This window comes from Trichosurus vulpecula, chromosome 3 (genome assembly GCF_011100635.1).
Source record: "Trichosurus vulpecula isolate mTriVul1 chromosome 3, mTriVul1.pri, whole genome shotgun sequence".
Classification (NCBI taxonomy): Eukaryota; Metazoa; Chordata; class Mammalia; order Diprotodontia; family Phalangeridae; genus Trichosurus; species Trichosurus vulpecula.
Genome location: NC_050575.1, coordinates 209,984,015 through 210,002,028, shown reverse-complemented (window position 1 = coordinate 210,002,028; position 18,014 = coordinate 209,984,015). Strand labels below are relative to the sequence as shown.

The window sequence follows — 18,014 nt, the reverse complement described above, 5'->3', positions numbered from 1 at the left end:
ACAGGGTTTCCTGGGGTCACTGAGAGGTTAAATGATTTGCCCAAGGTCCTTCATCAAGTATGTGTCAGAGGCAGGACCTGAACCCAGGTCCTTCCTGACTCTGAATATATCCGATTTTATTTACTATGAGGCCAGATCTCTACCCACTATGCCACAGTTCATCTCATCTAATATCTTATCCCTCAGTATGTAAGTTCCTTGAGGACAGGGCTCAAATTTCATTAGCTTACAGGCCATCCCCACTGCCATAAAACAGAGAGCTTTACCGAACACTCAGCTTGAACCCCTCCCTGCCCAGTTTCCCGAAGAGAATAGATACGCCCAAGAAATACGCCTTTCACATATGAAAACCCTGAATCCTGTCCCCTCTAAGTCATACAATCAACACACACATCAACCAATCAACAATCCTTTAAGAACCTATTTTGTAGCAGGCACATCTTGTCGTAAGATTATGTATTCAGAGCTGAAAGGGACCACAGGATTGCAGATTTAGGGCTGGAAGGGACCTCAGAGGCTTTCTAGTATAACCCCTTCAATCTACAAATGAAGAAACTAAGGTCCAGGAAAGCTGTGATTTGCCCCAAGTAGTAAGCGGCAGGACTGGGATTTGAACCTAGGTCCTCAGACTCTAGGACCAGGGCTTTCCCCATTATATCACCCTGCCTCTGTAACTTCTTCACAAAGAATAACCTCCCCTTCCTGGGTGAACTCTTCTCCTTTGCACAGAGGCCAGAGGAGGCTAGGGAGTTGGAAGAATGAAGTGATGGGGAGAACAGCAAGCCCTATTCTAGATTAAGCCTCCTTCCCAATTGGGCTTTGTGGAAGGTTTCCCTTCCTACTCTTCTCCAAACCCTTGCTTCCCCTGTTTCAGGCTTCCTGCCCACTCTGGGCCCAGCCTGGGTGAATATGTATGGCTCCACCCGAAACTACACCCTGCTAGATGAGCACCAGGACCTGAATGAGGGGCTGGGTGAAGGTGTCTCTTTCCGAGCCCGCCTGATGCTGAGTCTAGCTGTGGAAATACTGGACACCTCCAACCCTGAGCTGACCAGCTCCACTGAGGTGCAGGTGGAACAAGCCACGCCTGTTTCTGATGTGAGTCCAGTTGGCCAGGCCTCTAGGTTGGAACCCCACTATATCCTAAAGTCTCACCCCATTTTAGCCCCATCTCAACCAAGTCTCTCCCTCCTTTCATGTCCTAGAGATGGGACTTTACCCACTCAGCATCCCAAGCACTACTTCTTGCACATCTTAGCCTAGCAGGGCCATATGTTAACCACCTACTGGGTCTTAGGGTATGTCTAGGTCAGAGTTACATATCCTTCTGTCCAAGACTAGCATGGTATCGGTCCCCAAGGGTGTCCCCTCCTGGAGCCCCAGTGACAGTCCCATAAATCACACCAGGGCCTCCAGATGGAAAACTGGCATCCCTTTGCCAGATGACTCTTCCACATCCTGAGCTTTATCTGTCCTCTGTCCAGAGGCCATTGAGAGTATAGCTCACCTCAATAAGATGGTGGTTAACTGCTGACAAATCCAAGTGGGAGTTTCTCACCAGAAATCCTAAACCCTACCTTGCCATTATGAGCTGTAGCTGTCTCTGTTGTTCTGGGGAAAGAACTCAGCCCCAAAACTCTGTAAACCTTGGAGGTCCAGGTAGAAATCTCAGAATCCTGCCTGTCAAGTTTTAGAGGGTAAAGGGAAATACCCCCAGTGTGAAGCTAGAGGGCCCGTAAGAAGCTAGAGGGAGAAGTCCCAGAACTTCTCTGCCCAGTCTGTGACTCAGCAATCCCTCACCCTACCTCCCCACCAGAGCTGCACAGGGAAAATGGAAGAATTCTTTCTTTTTGGGGCCTTCCTGGAGGCCTCCATGATCGACCGGAAGAATGGAGACAAGCCTATCACCTTTGAAGTCACCATAGGTCAGTGCGGCATCCATGGTTGGATCAATAGCTCCTGACCCCCTATCTCTGAACCCTACATACCAGTCCAACCCCCCTTACCATTCTGTCTTCTTCCTTCCCCTTTATATACACTTACACACACATAAACACATACCCAAAAGGTGAAGGAGTTTGGTTTTCCAGGTGAACAGGAAAGCTAAGTCATCACTAGAGCACCAGGGAGGGAAAGGATTTCTCCTTTTAAAAAGGTTGAAGTCCTAGTCAAGGGGTGGGAAGGTGATTACATAGAAACAGGGACATATCAGACTAGAACTGAACCTTGGCCTTCAAGATGGGCTTCTGGGGAGAATCGGGAATGATGTTAGTATTTGGGAGTGAGAGAGGGGGTAAGGGAGGGAGAAAAAGGAAGAAAAAAAGAGAGGAGAGCAAGTGGGAAGGAGAGAGAAGGAAAAGCAGGCTCAGATTCTCATTCAATGCTGCTCTGCTACTAAACTGATGAAACCACTCACCTAGCATCCTTTCTTCCCTCTCCTCTTTTCTCCTCAGTGCGATCTCTCTCTCTCTCTCTGTCTCTCTGTCTCTCTGTCTCTCCGTCTCTCTCTCTCTCTCTCTCTCTCTCTCTCTCTCTCTCTCTCTCTCTCTCTCTCTCTCTCTCTCTCTCTCTCTCTTTCTCCACCCTAAATCCCAACGTGATCTGGGAGGGTGGAAACCTTGGTCTAGAGTGATGATAGCCATCCATGGAACAAATTCAGTACCTTCTCATCCCCTCACATGAAGGAAACAATCAGTGTCCTCATTCTGCTCCCAGGGAACTACGGCAACCAGGTAGATGGGATGTCTCGACCACAACGTCCAAGGAAGAAGGAGAGTGGGGATGAGGAAGAAGTGGACTTGATCCAAAATTCCAGTGATGATGAAGGAGATGAGGGTGGAGATCTGGTGTCTGTCTCCTCCTCACCTCCAATGCGGCCCCAAATCACAGACAGGTAAGGCCTAGAACAGGGGAATAGAAGAGAGAAAAATAGATTAGTAGGGGGCTAAATGTTAGTGGTGTGAGGGAACACTGCACAGAGGCTTCTTACCAGCCACTAGCCAACTCCCTGCCCTCTGTATACATCCCATGCACATCCCAGAACCTACCTATCCCACACTAATGCCACCCTGCCTTCACTGTGCTTCTTACTGGCACAGCAGATTGGACCATCCTACCTCCTTTCCATCCCTCTTCTCAGCCTCCTCCTCAGCTCATCCCCTTACTTCTGCCCCATACCCCAGGAACTACTTCCATCTACCCTACTTGGACCGCAAGCCCTGTATCTACATCAAGAGCTGGTGGCAGGATCAGCGTCGCCGCCTCTACAATGCCAATATCATGGACCATATTGCAGACAAGCTGGTCAGTGCCCTTGATGGGGGGCAGGGAGGGAAGCTGGAAGGGAAGTGAAAAGAAGACCAATGTGGTAGTCAGGTGACCCTAGTTCTAGTCCTAGTGACCCTAGTTCTAGTCCTAGTGACCCCTAATTCATTCGGGGACCTTGGGCAAGTCACTTCCACCTTTCTCTTAATCTATAAAATGATGGGATTGGTCTAGATGGTTTCCAAGATCCTTTTTAGCTCTGAGATCTTTGATCTTCTTTCTGAAACATGCTCACTAAAACAGCATGATTACAACACCCTGATGCCACCATACCGTGACCAGTATGGCAAGACAGGTCACTGGATTCACAGAGATGCCTCTAGTCCTATCCTATCCTTCCATTCCCCAAAGCAGGAAAAAAGCACTAGATGGAGAGGAACTTGGGACTGGGGGGAGACCATCCTTTCTTGGTATCTTCAGATACTGGAACGGTGGAAAGCCTCAACAGGGAGGGGAGTTCAGTCAATATTATCATAGACAACAACAGATATTAGCTTGGGGTCCATAATTTTGATTCATTCACTTGACAAACATCCCAACTTATCTTGCCATCCAGTCGGCAAAGATGTGAAAGGTATAAAGACTATAACTTAAATCTCTTGTCCTGCTTTCTCCCCTAAAACCCCTTGCTCAGGAGGAGGGTCTGAACGATGTACAAGAGATGATCAAGACAGAGAAGTCTTACCCAGAGCGTCGGCTCAGAGGTGTTCTGGAGGAACTCAGCTGTGGCTGCTTGTGAGCCAAGGAACAGGGGGAGGAGGGAGTACATTTAGGAGTGAGGGAGCCAAAGGAGTGGAATGGGAAGTGGGGATGAGGTGGGGAAGTCAAAAGAAGAGAAATGGGAAAGAGGCTGAAAGAAGTGAGGATGGATACAGAGGACAAGGCTGGGCAACATGAAGCTGGGATGAGGCATGGAAAGACAGATAGTGAGACATCCATGTAGACTCAAGATAGACATGGGCAGTAGGAGTGGGACTAGCCCCAAGAAAGTTTGCTCAGACCCAGCCAGGTCCTGGCTTTGTCTCTTGCAGTCGATTTCTCTCACTCGCTGACAAGGACCAGAGCCAATCATCTCGGACAAGGCTTGACAGGGAGAGACTCAAGTCCTGCATGAGGGAGCTGGTGAGGGCAGAAAGTTGTCCAAGGTCTGGGGAGGTGATGGGGTGGAGTGGGGCATGAGCAATTAAAGAAGAGGGTCTGGAGAGGGGGAAATGGGAAGCCTTGAGAGAAAAGCAAAGAAGGAACTGGATGTGACAACTGGTCAGAATGTAAAAAAAAGGAGAAACTCTGAGGGCATCAGTCCCAGGGGAGAGGAAGGAACTAATGAAGGGGGGAAATTGTCTGCAGTTGTAAGGGTGTCAGGCCCCATCTAAGGCCAGCAGGCTCAGAGAAGGATTCTGTCCTTCTCTGGGATTCTCACAGCTGCCCCTTCCCAGGATCAGTCCCACAGACACTGGAGTCTCTACCTGAGCTTAACCTTCCCCAGACTCCTACTCAGGATTCTTCCTGATCCTTTCCCATTGTGCCTATCCCCCTCCCTGGCCTCTGGGGCCCGTCCTGTCCTCTGCCCATCTTTTGCCACGCACAGGAGAGCATGGGGCAGCAGGCAAAGGCGCTGCGGGCTCAGGTGAAGAGGCACACTGTTCGGGACAAGCTGAAGCTGGTGCAGAACTTCCTCCAGAAGCTTCGATTTCTGGCAGATGAGGTAAAAGATCTGGGGAGTCCATTAGACAAGTATTGAAGGTATTCCCAGACAAGCACTACTCTAGGTCCTGGACCAAGTATGGGAGTAAGATTCCACAAATGGCATTCCCATCCTCTAGGAAGGGTCACAATGAGAGTAAATGACAGAACTGGTGTTCAAATTGGGTGACCTTGGGCAAGTTAAATTAACTTCCCTGGACCTCAGTTTCCTCATATGTTAAATGAATAAATCGGACTAAATGACCTCTAAGGTCCCTTCCACCTCCAAAATTATGATCCCATGAGTCCAGAGAGCTTATAGTCTAGTTGGAAAGATGAGACATACATGCCAGAAATAACAAAACGAAAATTTCTTAACCAAACATGCCAGAATTTGTATATTCACATTAGTTTAGTTACTTTCAAAGTACTTATCGGGGGATGCTTTCTCAGGAAGCAGATTCTGGGCAGGAAGGGAGCTCCAACATTCACCCCCTAGCCCTCCCCTGATCTGGAATATTTCTTCTTTTTCTATTTTTTACTTGACTGTTACTTGGGCTTCACTGTACAGTTTGCCCAAAGGGTTGAGCGGCAGCCCTTTCATTTTTCTTTTCCTTTTTTTGTGAAACAAATTTATTTTCAATTCATGGAACAAAACAAGCATTTCCATGATACAGTACAATAAAAATGATGATCACATATGAAACTGCAAATCTACCATGTAAAACTTACTATTCCCTCCAAATATACAACAAAGTTATCATGTAAATTTCTTTTTTTCCCTTTTTTTCTTCCCCTCCCCACCCCTTCCCTAGAGATGGCTACCATTAGACACAAATAGATTTATACATACATATATATATGTATATATGTAAAATTATTCTTTACATACTTCTATTTATCAGTTCTTTCTCTACATGCCAGTTCTTTCTAACCTCTCTCCTAATGCCACCAGATCATGTTCAGTCTTGGCAGAGACACCCCCCTGCCTTTGTTCTCTGTAGTGCACCCTTAAATAAGAGATTGGGCTTTTGAAAAGGACTTTACCAGCACTTAAGCACAATATGACCTCAGATGGTAGAATGAAAAGCAGTGGGTAGAAGTTACAAGAAGACAAATTTAGGTGTGATGTCAGGAAGTGCTCCCTCATGATTAGAATGATCCCAAAGTGGAACTGGCTGTCTTGAGAGGTGGTGGGTGGTCTCCATCATTAGAAGTCTTTGAGCAGAGGTTGGAGATATAATTGTCATAGACATAGTAGAGAGGATCCTTTTTCAGATATGGATTGGAATAAATGGATGCTATGATCCCTTCCAACTCTGAGATTCTGCAATTCTGTGAAATAAGTCAAGATTGTGAGTTCCTTGAGGTCAAGGACTGTTGCCTTCCCTTGTACACTCACAGTACTTAGCACAGTGCCTGGCACATAGTAGATGCTTAATAAATCCTTGTTAATTTGACTTGAAAATAAAACACACTTATGCAGAACTGAATTGCCATGTGATAAGGTGAGGAAATTATGTTCTGAAACATCCCCAAACTATCGATTCTTAGAGTAATATAGGATCACAGATTGAGAGCTGACCACTGACCACTCAGTGGACCAAAAGTATCACTGAGGCTATCTAGTCCAACTGTCTTTCATCTTAAAGGTGAAGAAACTAAGTGCCAAGGAGGTCAAGTGCCTTGCCTGAGGTCACATATGTAGCAAGTGGCAAGACTGGGGTTGCCCAATTGGCACTCCTGAGCTAATCGGCATTGTTCCCATCACCCTTGCTGGAGCATGTACCTCCAGTATCACCACATTATTCTTAATCTTTTCAGTTTCGAAACTGGTCCCCTCCCACTAACTTTCAAAGCTAGCTCCCATAAGCCATCAGTCCTTCACATTAGCAAAGCTCCATGTAACAACTGCAAGGAAGAGGTTGCTTTGTCCACATGCTGTGGATTTAGTCCATTCACATTTGCTATCCCTCAAAACATCTGTGCAGCCCCTCTTGGAAAACTGCCTTCAGTTCCCAAGAGAGGAGATTTTGTTTATATTATGTACAAGCCCTACAAGAAAACTGGACTCGTTGCTTTAAAGCAGGGGTCCTTAAACCTGGGGTGTGTACACTTGTCTTTTTTAATATTTTGATAATTATTTTAATATAATTCTATGCATTTATTTTATACATTTTTAAACATTGCCATGAGAAGGGGTCAATAGGTTTTACCAGACTGACAAAGGGGTACATGACACAAGAAAGGTCAAAGGACCCCAGCTTTAGAGTCAGTCACACCTCATTTCCGACCAAATAAAAATGTTAATTCTCCAATTCATTTACCCATCTTATTCATCAAAGTTGACTTTGTTCAGCTCTAATATTCTACGACTCTGGGATTTCTCCCTGGATTCTCTAGCTTAAAACTTAGGTCAAATATTCTATACATCAGCCAGTCAATTAACAAGCATTTATTAAGCCATTTTTATGTGCCAGGCACTGTGCTAAGTGCTGGGGAAACAAGTTACTTCTCGCTCTCAAGAAGTTCATGTTCTTATGGGAAGAGACAACATGTTCATAAAATGGTGGATCTAAGATACAAAGAGAGGAGACAGGACTCTTTTAGCTTCCATTTCCCATAGCCCCAAGTAGGTTCCTTCTTCCTTCTTCCCCATCTGTCCTCTTTCTAGCCCTCCCTCCCACCAACCATGACTTGCTCCTCATGCATTTCCCCCACTCCAAGCCCAGCTTCCTCTGTTCCATCTCACACTTTCCAACTCAAGGCCCCCACATATGCTTTCTCTCTCAACACAGCCCCAGCACAGCATCCCAGACGTCTTCATCTGGATGATGAGCAATAACAAGCGAATTGCCTATGCTCGGGTACCCTCCAAAGATGTGCTTTTCTCAATTGTGGAGGAGGAAGCTGGGAAGGACTGTGCCAAAGTCAAGACCCTATTCCTCAAGGTGCTGGGTGGGAGTGGGGGGATATGGGAAGGAGGGGGGCTGAACCAAAACTCTAGTCTCTCCTAAGTAGTTCTGCGTAGCTAATGACCACCACTATCTTATCCCCCACTCCACCCCCCAATCAATCAATTAACACTGTGCCAAGCATAGTGCTAGGCCCTGGGAAGATAAATATTGAGACAGGTCCTGCTCTCAAGAAACTTACAATCTAAGCTCATGCACACACATTCTCCTTGGGACCTCAGCTCTGACAGAAACTATAAAGGTGCTATTAAGAAAAGAGCAAGAATTGGAAAATCCAGAGTCTTTTAGAAATCTGAAATCTGAAAATCTTCTAGCCTTTCCCAGAAGAATCAAAGAATGGAAACAGAGAAAAGTGGGGAAATGTGGAAGGGATGGCACATACTACAGGATGCATTAAATAGATTGGGAATTAGAATTCGTGGGCACTGGCCTCCCTGGTCCTGGTCCATTCCCTTATATTAAGACTCAATAGTGAGGTAGCTGAGTATAGTGGGGAGAGTCAGGAAGACCTTAGTTCAAATCTGGCCTCAGGTACTTAGTAGCTTCGACCTTGGGCAAGTGACTTAACCTCTTCCAGAGCTCAGTTTTCTTACCTGCAAAATGGAGATAACATTAATATCACCTACCTCATAGAGTTGCTCAAATAAGGGAATACATAAATACTTTGCAAATCTTAATGCCCTGCAGTAAATGTGATGATGATGATGATGATGATGATGATGATGATGTCATCTTCAAACTACCTAACCTACAAGTTCAGGGGAGGTACAATATAAGGGAAATTCGGGGATGAGTTATAGGAAAGGATTTTGTCTCTCCCCACTTCCTAGCCTCCCTTCTCCTCCTATTCCCATCCCATCTGGTGCCTTCTGGGAGTCCAGGCTAAAAGGCACTGAATAAGGAAAGGGAGTGGGTGGCCAAGGCCCTGATTATCCCTCAGTCACATGTCTTCATTATCCCCAGCTGCCAGGAAAGAGGGGCTTTGGCTCAGCTGGCTGGACGGTACAGGCCAAGCTGGAGCTATACTTGTGGCTGGGTCTCAATAAGCAGCGGAAAGATTTCCTGTGCGGCCTGCCTTGTGGCTTTGAGGAGGTCAAGGCAGCCCAGGGCCTGGGCCTACAGTCCTTCCCCCCCATCAGCCTCTGCTATACCAGTGAGTGTGTCCCCTGAAGGGCCCCTGTGTGACTTCCCCCCAGTTCATCAGGCCTCCTACACCCGCTCATGGCAGATTCCCAGGGACAGTTCAGCTCAGTTTCTTGTAGATCCATTGGACAAGTCCCTGTCCAGCTCAGCCTGTTCTCCCAGGGAAATCAAAGTCTTATGCCCCCATCCATTCCTCCCACCCCTACCCCATCCCCACTCTATAACTCATCCAAACTCCTCACCAAAAGGAGGGTGGTATCCAGAGCTGTGGAGTTGGAGAGAGCTATACCAAGGAGAGAGGGAAGAGGAAGACCAGCCCCACAGTCTTGAACATTCCCATGGGGAGGGGGGAAACGTTTGGGACCCTGTGAGCCTCAGGGCCTTGCTTCTCTGTCCTCCCATCTCCATCTAGAGAAGCAAGCATTCCAGCTCAGGGCCCACATGTATCAGGCTCGAAGCCTCTTTGCTGCGGACAGTAGTGGTCTCTCAGACCCCTTCGCCAGAGTCTTCTTCATCACTCAGAGTCAGTGTACAGAGGTGAGATCTTTGAGAGGGGACTCTCCCTGGGAGGATGAGAGAGACAGACAGCTCCAGAAGAGGATCAGGGGGATACGAGATCCATAGGCAGGATGTAACATGTTTGGCCTAGTGATAAAAGCTCACACATCAACTAATTTCTTTGGAGGAATTGGGGAAGAGCAAGGAGAGAGAAGCCTTGCAGATAGCTACAGGCCCAGGACCTGTACCAGCTACCTGTGTTAATAACCATTATTAAAGGCTATTAATTTTCATTGGAGTTAAATTCAATATAGCACAGATTAGGAAAACATCTTTGTGCTGACTAATGTATTTCTCAAGATTACTGAAGGCTTAGGAAGGGAAACTCTAGAATTCAGTTCTGAATCTTCACAGACCCTGAAATTTAAGAGTAGGTAGCTATGGCTTTCTCCCAAGTGGGCTCCCATTGATTTCCTGATAATATTTTCCCCTACTTTCACTCGTGTTCCAGGTTTTAAATGAGACCCTGTGCCCAACCTGGGACCAGATGTTGGTATTTGACAACTTGGAACTATATGGAGAGGCCCATGAGCTGCGGGATGACCCCCCCATCATTGTCATTGAAATATATGACCAAGACACTATGGTATATGCTATGGAAGGAGGGGGAGGGGATCAGGGGCCCCTTTGGCATCACCCCTTCATCTCCCTGCCTCATCCCCTACTACAGCTATCACTGACCATCAAATATCCTGGTATGGCTCCTGCCACACCAGGAGTTGAATTGCGATTCATGCCAAAGAACATACTTCAGTGTTTGTTCAGTTGTCCAGTTTTCAAGACAGCTGGCAACCTTAATCCCCAACACCGCAATCTTTGAAACTCTTGTCTACCCACACGGAAAGAAGGAAGCCCACTTCCTACCCCCGTGCTAGATGATCCTCCATGCCCCCCACACTGAGGTCCCTTTAAGGGAAATGGAATAAGATTGTCCCTAAGGGTCTTCCCTAGTCCAGATCAGAGGGTCCCTCCTATGTAAGATTAAGGGATTGAACTAGATGACCTCCAAAGTCCCTGTCAGCTCTAAATCTGTGATCCCACGATCCTCGATCTCACCCCACCTCTCTGAGTATGGAGATATATCTAATTTGGGCCAGACATGCCCAGAAACCTTCAGGGATGATGTAGTATAAAGAACACTAGAACTGGCCCCTGGTCCAAATTCCAGTTCTGTCCCTTTGACCTTAGGCAAGTCATTTAACCTCAGCCTCAGTTGCCTTATCTGTAAAATGGGAATGATATCATCCTTGACGACCTCGCAAGTTCAATGGAACAGTCAAATGAGATAATTTATAAAGTATTTTATAAACTCTAAGTGTCATGTACTTTCCAGCTATTCCGGGAGCCTTAAAACTGGGTATCCTGCTGAGATCATCCCAGAGAATGCCCCCCGTGACTCCCTTCATCATCCATGCATGTGCCTGCCCATAGGCCTTAGACCGGGGAGGGGGGGAACCTACAGCCTCGAGGCCACATGCAGCTCTCTAGGTCCTCAAGTGCAGCCCTTTCACCGAGGGTATTTGTTCTGTGATGTTTGGATTCAGTCAAAGAGCCACACTTGAGGACCTCAAGAGCTGCATGTGGCCTCAAGGCCGCAGTTTCTGCACCAAATCGGACCCTCTGCCAACAGGGGTCTCTGAGAAAGACAGGTCTCTTCAGAGTTGACACAATGGGGAAGGAAACCTTAGAGGCAGCCCTCTGGGAGTGGGGGGGTGGCAACCAAAGCCAAACCTTTCTTCAAGCCCATGTTTGAGGATATAGCATCCTCTCCCACAGGGGAAGGCGGACTTCATGGGCCGGACCTTTGCCAAGCCTGTGGTGAAGATGGCAGACGAGGATTACTGCCCACCCCGATTCCCTCCCCAGCTTGAGTATTACCAGATCTACCGAGGCAATGCCACAGCTGGGGACCTGCTGGCTGCCTTTGAACTGCTGCAGGTGAGGAGGAGCCCAGGCAGAGGAAGAAGAATGGAAGGGATTGAGGCTTCAGAGGAAGTTGAGGTGGTGGAAGGAATGTAGCCCAGCACCCCCAGAGCACAAAGTTTGGTTCTCTGCTTCTCTGCAGAATCGTGACTTTGGGGCCTAATAATAGGCTCCAGGCTAGAGGGCCACTGGAGGAAGATGATTCAGGCCTAACTCTGAGCAGTCGTTTCAGAAGAGGCCTTCTTAGCTTTGTTTATCAAAAAATAAATGCACTTCTCATAGAGAAAGGTCCTCCTCTTGTCCTGGGCACCACCCAGGGGGACCAGGAATGAGTACCCACAGCTTCTTCCCAGGGCACTGAAATCCAGAGAAGCATGCACAGCACTCTGCCCTTCAGCAACATTCAGACAGTCAAGCTTAGCACAGAGCTGGCAAGAATAATTAGTGAAAAGGGGAGGCTGCTTCCTCCCACCCAACTGGCCTCATTCTGGCTGAACTCTTCCCCAGCCAGCCCTACCCTGCCCCCACCACTGCCTGAAGCAGCCTTCCCAGAAGCAGCCGTGACATACCCCAGGTCACCACACGCGCACATGCATGAGTACATGCAATACACGTACATGCAAATGCACCCATGTGCATGTACACAATAGACGTGCACACCTATGGATATGCACACATGCACATGTACTCACATACACATGCATGCGTAGGTACAGGTATATACATATAGGAACACAGGCACTCCTACTATATACACAGCGTACACAATACATGCACACATACCACATACATATACAACTGTTTTGCAATCTGCCTGTCTACACAAGTGTGTATATACATGCCCACATGTCCATTTACTTATATGTGCACACTTGTAAACACATGCATACAGACACATATAAATGTGTACATGTAAACTACACTGGAACCCGCGTACAGTACCCAACTGTACAAACATATACACATATATAGATAAAATATACACATTGCATAATGCCGTTCACATGTATTACATTTTATATGTGCACATGTACATGCACACAGTGAAATGCACACGTGTACTTGGTTCTACATGCACATGTGTGCACAGCAGACAGGTGCATGTGCATTTGCACAAGTATATATGTACATAAGTACATTGCACAATGCATTACACACTCATACATGAATACTCATTTCCATACATTCACACATACATGTATGTAATACACCGCCTACTTTCTACACTACAAAAATACACTTACATGTAACAGTGTTTTTACACAACTATATATTACCCCACTCAGTCCAAGTACAAATGTACACTTGTGAAGGAACATCATACATGTACGCACTCAGTACAACCTAACACGTACATACGTGCCCACATACATGTAGCGTACCCACTTGTGTATTGCGTGCATGTGAAGCCTGTACTGTGTACATATACTCATGTGTATACAACAATGTCTATACTGTGTGATGCACATGTTCATACAAACACACACAAATGAATACATGAACACATTACAATAGTACATAGGCAAATATGCAGTATACATACACAAACTTGTGTGGCACACATATAGACACACATGCACACGTAGTACAGATGTTCACATACTAATGCACATTGCAAGTGTATGCTATGCCATTCACAATACACAGCATACATGTACATGCATGGTATACTTACACATGCACATTCATACCCATGTGTGTATGTATATGCACATACAAACATACATGTACACCAGTAATATCAAACTCAAAAAGAAACAGATCTCTGTGGGTCACATATTGACTTAGAAAACCACAAATTAACATTATCTGTGCTGTATTGTATTTTTTATTTTTTGTTAAATATTTCCCAATTGCATTTTATTCTTGTTCAGGCCACACTAGGGGGTTTTGTAAGTCACAAGTTTGATACCTCTGCTATAACAAATATGTAGAACATGCACATACATATGTGTGCAATGTACATGTATGCACATACAGACCTGTACTAGGTAGTACATGACACAATATAGCAGGCTTATACATGTACTCACTTATAGAAATAGCATACAGGCACATGTATGCACACATATACACTCACACTGAACATGTTTACCCCACACATGTGCATTATCACATATGTTTGCATAAATCACATTGTGCCATGCATAGTCACATGTGAACAATATACATGTTCATTTGTATGCACACATGCAAACATATTCCACGGAATACAAAAACATTCATACAAACACAGTACACATGTCCATGTGCAATTATACATTCGCATGTACATAGGATGCCTACCCTGTATAGTATGCCTATTCATATATACACGTGTGCGTGTACACGTACACACCTATATTCATGCATATCTATACATATACACAGGTACGTGTATAAATATTTGGGTACATAACTATATGTAATATACACACAAATATAGCTATATGCATATACACAAATAAATTTGCACGTATACAATGTGCAGATGTACACATTGTGATGCTATACAATTTACATGGAACATACACATTATGTGGAGTACACATACCTACACGTGTACTACACAACATATTCATACATGTGTATGCGACCCACACATATACATATACACATCCACATATTCTCATGTATATACATTAATCACATATACACAGTACACATGTATATTTATCTACATGTACACATGCATACACACAGACATACCCATACCTACAAACACACATACATGTATGCATGTGCAGTGTGTCTATACACATAAGCACATGGAAACATACATATATACACCTGTATTTGCACGCATACACTACACCCATGCATGTATACACGAGTACCTGTTCACACACATGTACCAACTTCTAACTTACTTGAGTATTTAATTCTTACTGCTCTAGGGTCATTGCTCTGACCTGGTCTATGTGCCTGTGTACCATGTCTCCATGTTTGTAGATTGGACCAGCGGGGAAGGCTGACCTGCCTCCCATCAATGGCCCTGTGGACACGGATCGAGGCCCCATCATGCCTGTGCCCCTTGGCATTCGGCCTGTTCTCAGCAAATATAGGATTGAGGTAACAAGTGCCCCCTTCTCATTCCTGGCAGAACTAGGCATCCTGGACTTTAACTGCTTGGTCCTCCCTACACCGCCTCTCCCCAAATGTTCTTCACTACCACTAGATGTGCCTCACTGAGCCTCACAGCCTCCCTTCCCCTCTCTCTGTGACTCAGTAACACAGAGATCTTATATTCCTTACCTTTCCAGCTTCCAAAGTCCCAATTTCTCTCCATGTGTCTCCCTAACTTTATCGTGGACCTTTTAGAGACAATTTCTCCCAATAGCACAAATGTAAGGCTCACAAAACCTGGGGTCACAAAGCCCTCCAGAACCCAACCCCCCTTTATCTCTCAAGCCTTATTAAATATTACTGATCCTCCTGCCCACATTCTACGCTTCAGTTAAACTGACCTAATTACCATTCCTCTTACATAGCATTCCATCGCCCACCACCGTGCTTTTGCATGGGTTCTTCCTCACCTTTGTCTCTCAGAATTCCCAGGTTCCTTTAAAGTTTGGTTCTAGCACCATCTTTTCTACATGAAGCCTAATGTCACTTGTATAGTGTCAGAAGTGGAATGCAATCCCAGCTGCTCTGACTCATATCAGTGCCTTTTGCTCTGTGCTATGCTATCCATTTTTCTATTCCTATATACACATGAAGGAATTCTAGCTGGACCGTAAGGCCTCGTGAAGGCCTGATACGTTCTGTGTCTATGGCTTCCTCTTCCACCCAGGTACAAGAAATTGTGTAATGCACAGGTGTCAAACACGCCTCCAGCAACATTCCAGAGTATGACCTGAACCAGATAAAAATGTATTGGGAAATATTTAACAAAATAAATAAAAGTACAATAAAACATAGATAATATTAAAGTTGTATTTTTCTAAGTCAGCATGCACAGACAAAGATCCCTGTTTCTATTTGAGTTTGACACCACTGTCTTAATTAAAGTCTGGGGAAAATCCAAGTGGAAGGGAAAAGAACAAAGGAAATTAGTTTCTATACACATAAATGTTATCTCCCTGGCTAGATTATAAGCTCCTAAGAGGGCAGAAGCAGTCCCAATTTGGTCTTTGTATCCCCTGTGCCCAGGATGATCCAGTACAGAGCACAGTACCTGTGGCACATAGTAGGTGCTTAATAAATGCTTGTTCAACGATTCATTCATTCACCTCATTACACTCCAGCATTAGTGCATCTGAAATCATTCCACCATACCGCTTCCCAATGGTTCATTTCCCTTGGTCTCTTTCCCTCAACTTGGATTTTCTCCAGATTCTCATTAGATACCTACTTGTACCTGGGTAAGTGGGAGCAAGGAAGAGGAAGCCAGAGAATCACAGAGACCACAGTATGTCAGGTCTGTGTGGGGCCACAGACACCACCTAGTCCAATCCCTTATTTCTATAGACAAGAAAACAGGTGCAGAGAAGAGGAGCACACGTGTCCAGTATCACTCAGCAGGAGAATAAAGCCTCAAATCCAGTTTTTCCTGCTCCAGATCCAGTGTTGTCTTCTCCTGGGCTGTGCTTCCTAGGCAATTCTGCCTCTCTGTCTCTACACGATGCCAACACTTGGTTCAGATGTTACCTCCATTTCCCTGTATCCTTCCTCCTCCCAGTGAGTCTCCTCCCTTCCTAGGTGCTCTTCTGGGGTCTCCGGGACCTGAAACGAGTGAATCTGGCCCAGGTGGACCGGCCTCGAGTGGATATTGAATGTGCAGGCCGAGGGGTGCAGTCATCCTTGATTCACAACTATAAGAAGAACCCCAACTTCAACACCCTTGTCAAGTGGTTTGAAGTAGTGAGTGGGGGCTCACAGCTACTATTCATGGGAGAAGAAGGAGCAAAGGGATGTGGAATAGATAAAGAGACCCAACTGTAATTAAATCATCAATTGAGATCTGGAAGGGATCTGAGAGGTCAGTCAGTCCAACCCCCTAATTTTACAGATGAGGGAAGGTAAGCACCCAAGGAAGTGATGTAAGTGCCAAAGTTGAACAGGGAGTGGTCAGAGACAAGATTTGAACTCAGGTCTTCCTGTCTCCAAGTCCAGTGCTCCATCCACCGTGCCATGTAGACCCTAGCTGGGGCCAGGGGTTGAGGAGGGAAGTGTTTCCAGCTTCCTTCTCCAGGTTCTCAGCTCCCTTCCCATTCACCCTGCCCCCCCTCCCAGGACCTTCCAGAGAATGAGCTGCTGCACCCTCCACTCAATATCCGGGTAGTAGACTGCCGAGCTTTTGGCCGATACACCCTGGTGGGCTCCCATGCTGTCAGCTCCCTTCGTCGGTTCATCTATAGACCCCCTGATCGTTCTTCCCCCAACTGGAACACCACAGGTACCAATCCCCCTTGACCCCAATCCTGTCTACTCTACCTACTGACTCCAATATTTGCTCAAGCCCAGACCCTGTTTTGTCCCTCTCTCTTTCTCTCCAGCCAATTGACTACCCTAACTCCAGAATCTCAACTACTGAGAGCTGTGATCTAGGATTTGAGGGGGACTTGGGGTGGAGGATGGAGGGGAGAAGATTGAATTCTGGGGCCATAGGATGAACACAGAAAACCAGCTAACCCTATGGAGCCCTATGTTTAGAGAACCTGTCCCTACCTCTGTCCTAACTGACCTTTCTCCTCCTTGAACCTTAGCCCTTGCCACCTCCTCTAGCCCTGCAGTGGGCTCTTAGCCCATTTCTCTAACCTTCTCTATTCCCCACCACCCTTTGACACCTCCTCTCTCCCTCCTGGAGCTCCTGGCTGGACAACTCTAGAACCCTGGTCCATCCTCCTCCTGCCTTTTATTGCTGTCACTGTTTCCTCTTTTTTCTGTCTATCTGTTTCCTACTCCAGTTAGGCCATGCAGGGGGGGCCGGGTGCTATTCAATGGGGGTCCCTGCTACCATCCTACAGGGGAGATTGTGATCAACATGGAACCCGAGGTACCAGTCAAGAAACTGGAGACCATGGTAAAGCTAGATGCGGTAAGACCCTCCACCCAAGGAGGACCCTTGACTTGGCTCTGTGGGTGTCTGTGAGTGCATGTGCATGTGTTTTCAATAGTTATCATGTTTGTTCAAATACAGGCAGTACTTATATTTGCATGCATATGCACGCACGCACGCGCGCACACACACACACACATCTAGTTTATACACAGCCTGACTATAGCCTATAATTGTTATTTTCCAGCACTTTTCCTATACCTATTCTTTCTTTAAAAAGATCATGTTAGGAATATAACTTATAATCACGGATGACTCATGTTCAGACCAATAGGATTTATGACAAGCCTTCAACAATACTTCTTTTCATATTGTGCAACAGTATAGTAAGACACTGAGCAGAATGATCTGGAACATCCCCAGTCAAG

At 46.0% G+C, this 18,014-nt stretch overlaps 1 protein-coding gene across 5 annotated transcripts in view; it reads left to right on the top strand.

Annotated features, from left to right (window-relative positions):
* Positions 1 to 18,014, top strand: part of OTOF (otoferlin) — a 175,145-nt gene that overhangs the window by 131,159 nt on the left and 25,972 nt on the right. For 3 of the 5 annotated variants that reach the window (XM_036750429.1, XM_036750428.1, XM_036750430.1), the window contains 16 exons: positions 875 to 1,098; positions 1,817 to 1,925; positions 2,716 to 2,893; positions 3,183 to 3,303; positions 3,959 to 4,059; positions 4,356 to 4,446; positions 4,913 to 5,029; positions 7,806 to 7,958; positions 8,946 to 9,135; positions 9,538 to 9,662; positions 10,135 to 10,269; positions 11,460 to 11,621; positions 14,538 to 14,657; positions 16,287 to 16,448; positions 16,821 to 16,983; positions 17,555 to 17,625. In XM_036750429.1, coding sequence (XP_036606324.1) covers positions 875 to 1,098; positions 1,817 to 1,925; positions 2,716 to 2,893; positions 3,183 to 3,303; positions 3,959 to 4,059; positions 4,356 to 4,446; positions 4,913 to 5,029; positions 7,806 to 7,958; positions 8,946 to 9,135; positions 9,538 to 9,662; positions 10,135 to 10,269; positions 11,460 to 11,621; positions 14,538 to 14,657; positions 16,287 to 16,448; positions 16,821 to 16,983; positions 17,555 to 17,625 — 2,222 coding nt within the window. Of the gene's footprint in view, positions 1 to 874; positions 1,099 to 1,816; positions 1,926 to 2,715; positions 2,894 to 3,182; positions 3,304 to 3,958; positions 4,060 to 4,355; positions 4,447 to 4,912; positions 5,030 to 7,805; positions 7,959 to 8,945; positions 9,136 to 9,537; positions 9,663 to 10,134; positions 10,270 to 11,459; positions 11,622 to 14,537; positions 14,658 to 16,286; positions 16,449 to 16,820; positions 16,984 to 17,494; positions 17,626 to 18,014 lie in introns of all 5 variants that reach the window. The other 2 variants (XM_036750426.1, XM_036750427.1) reach the window with 1 other exon arrangement.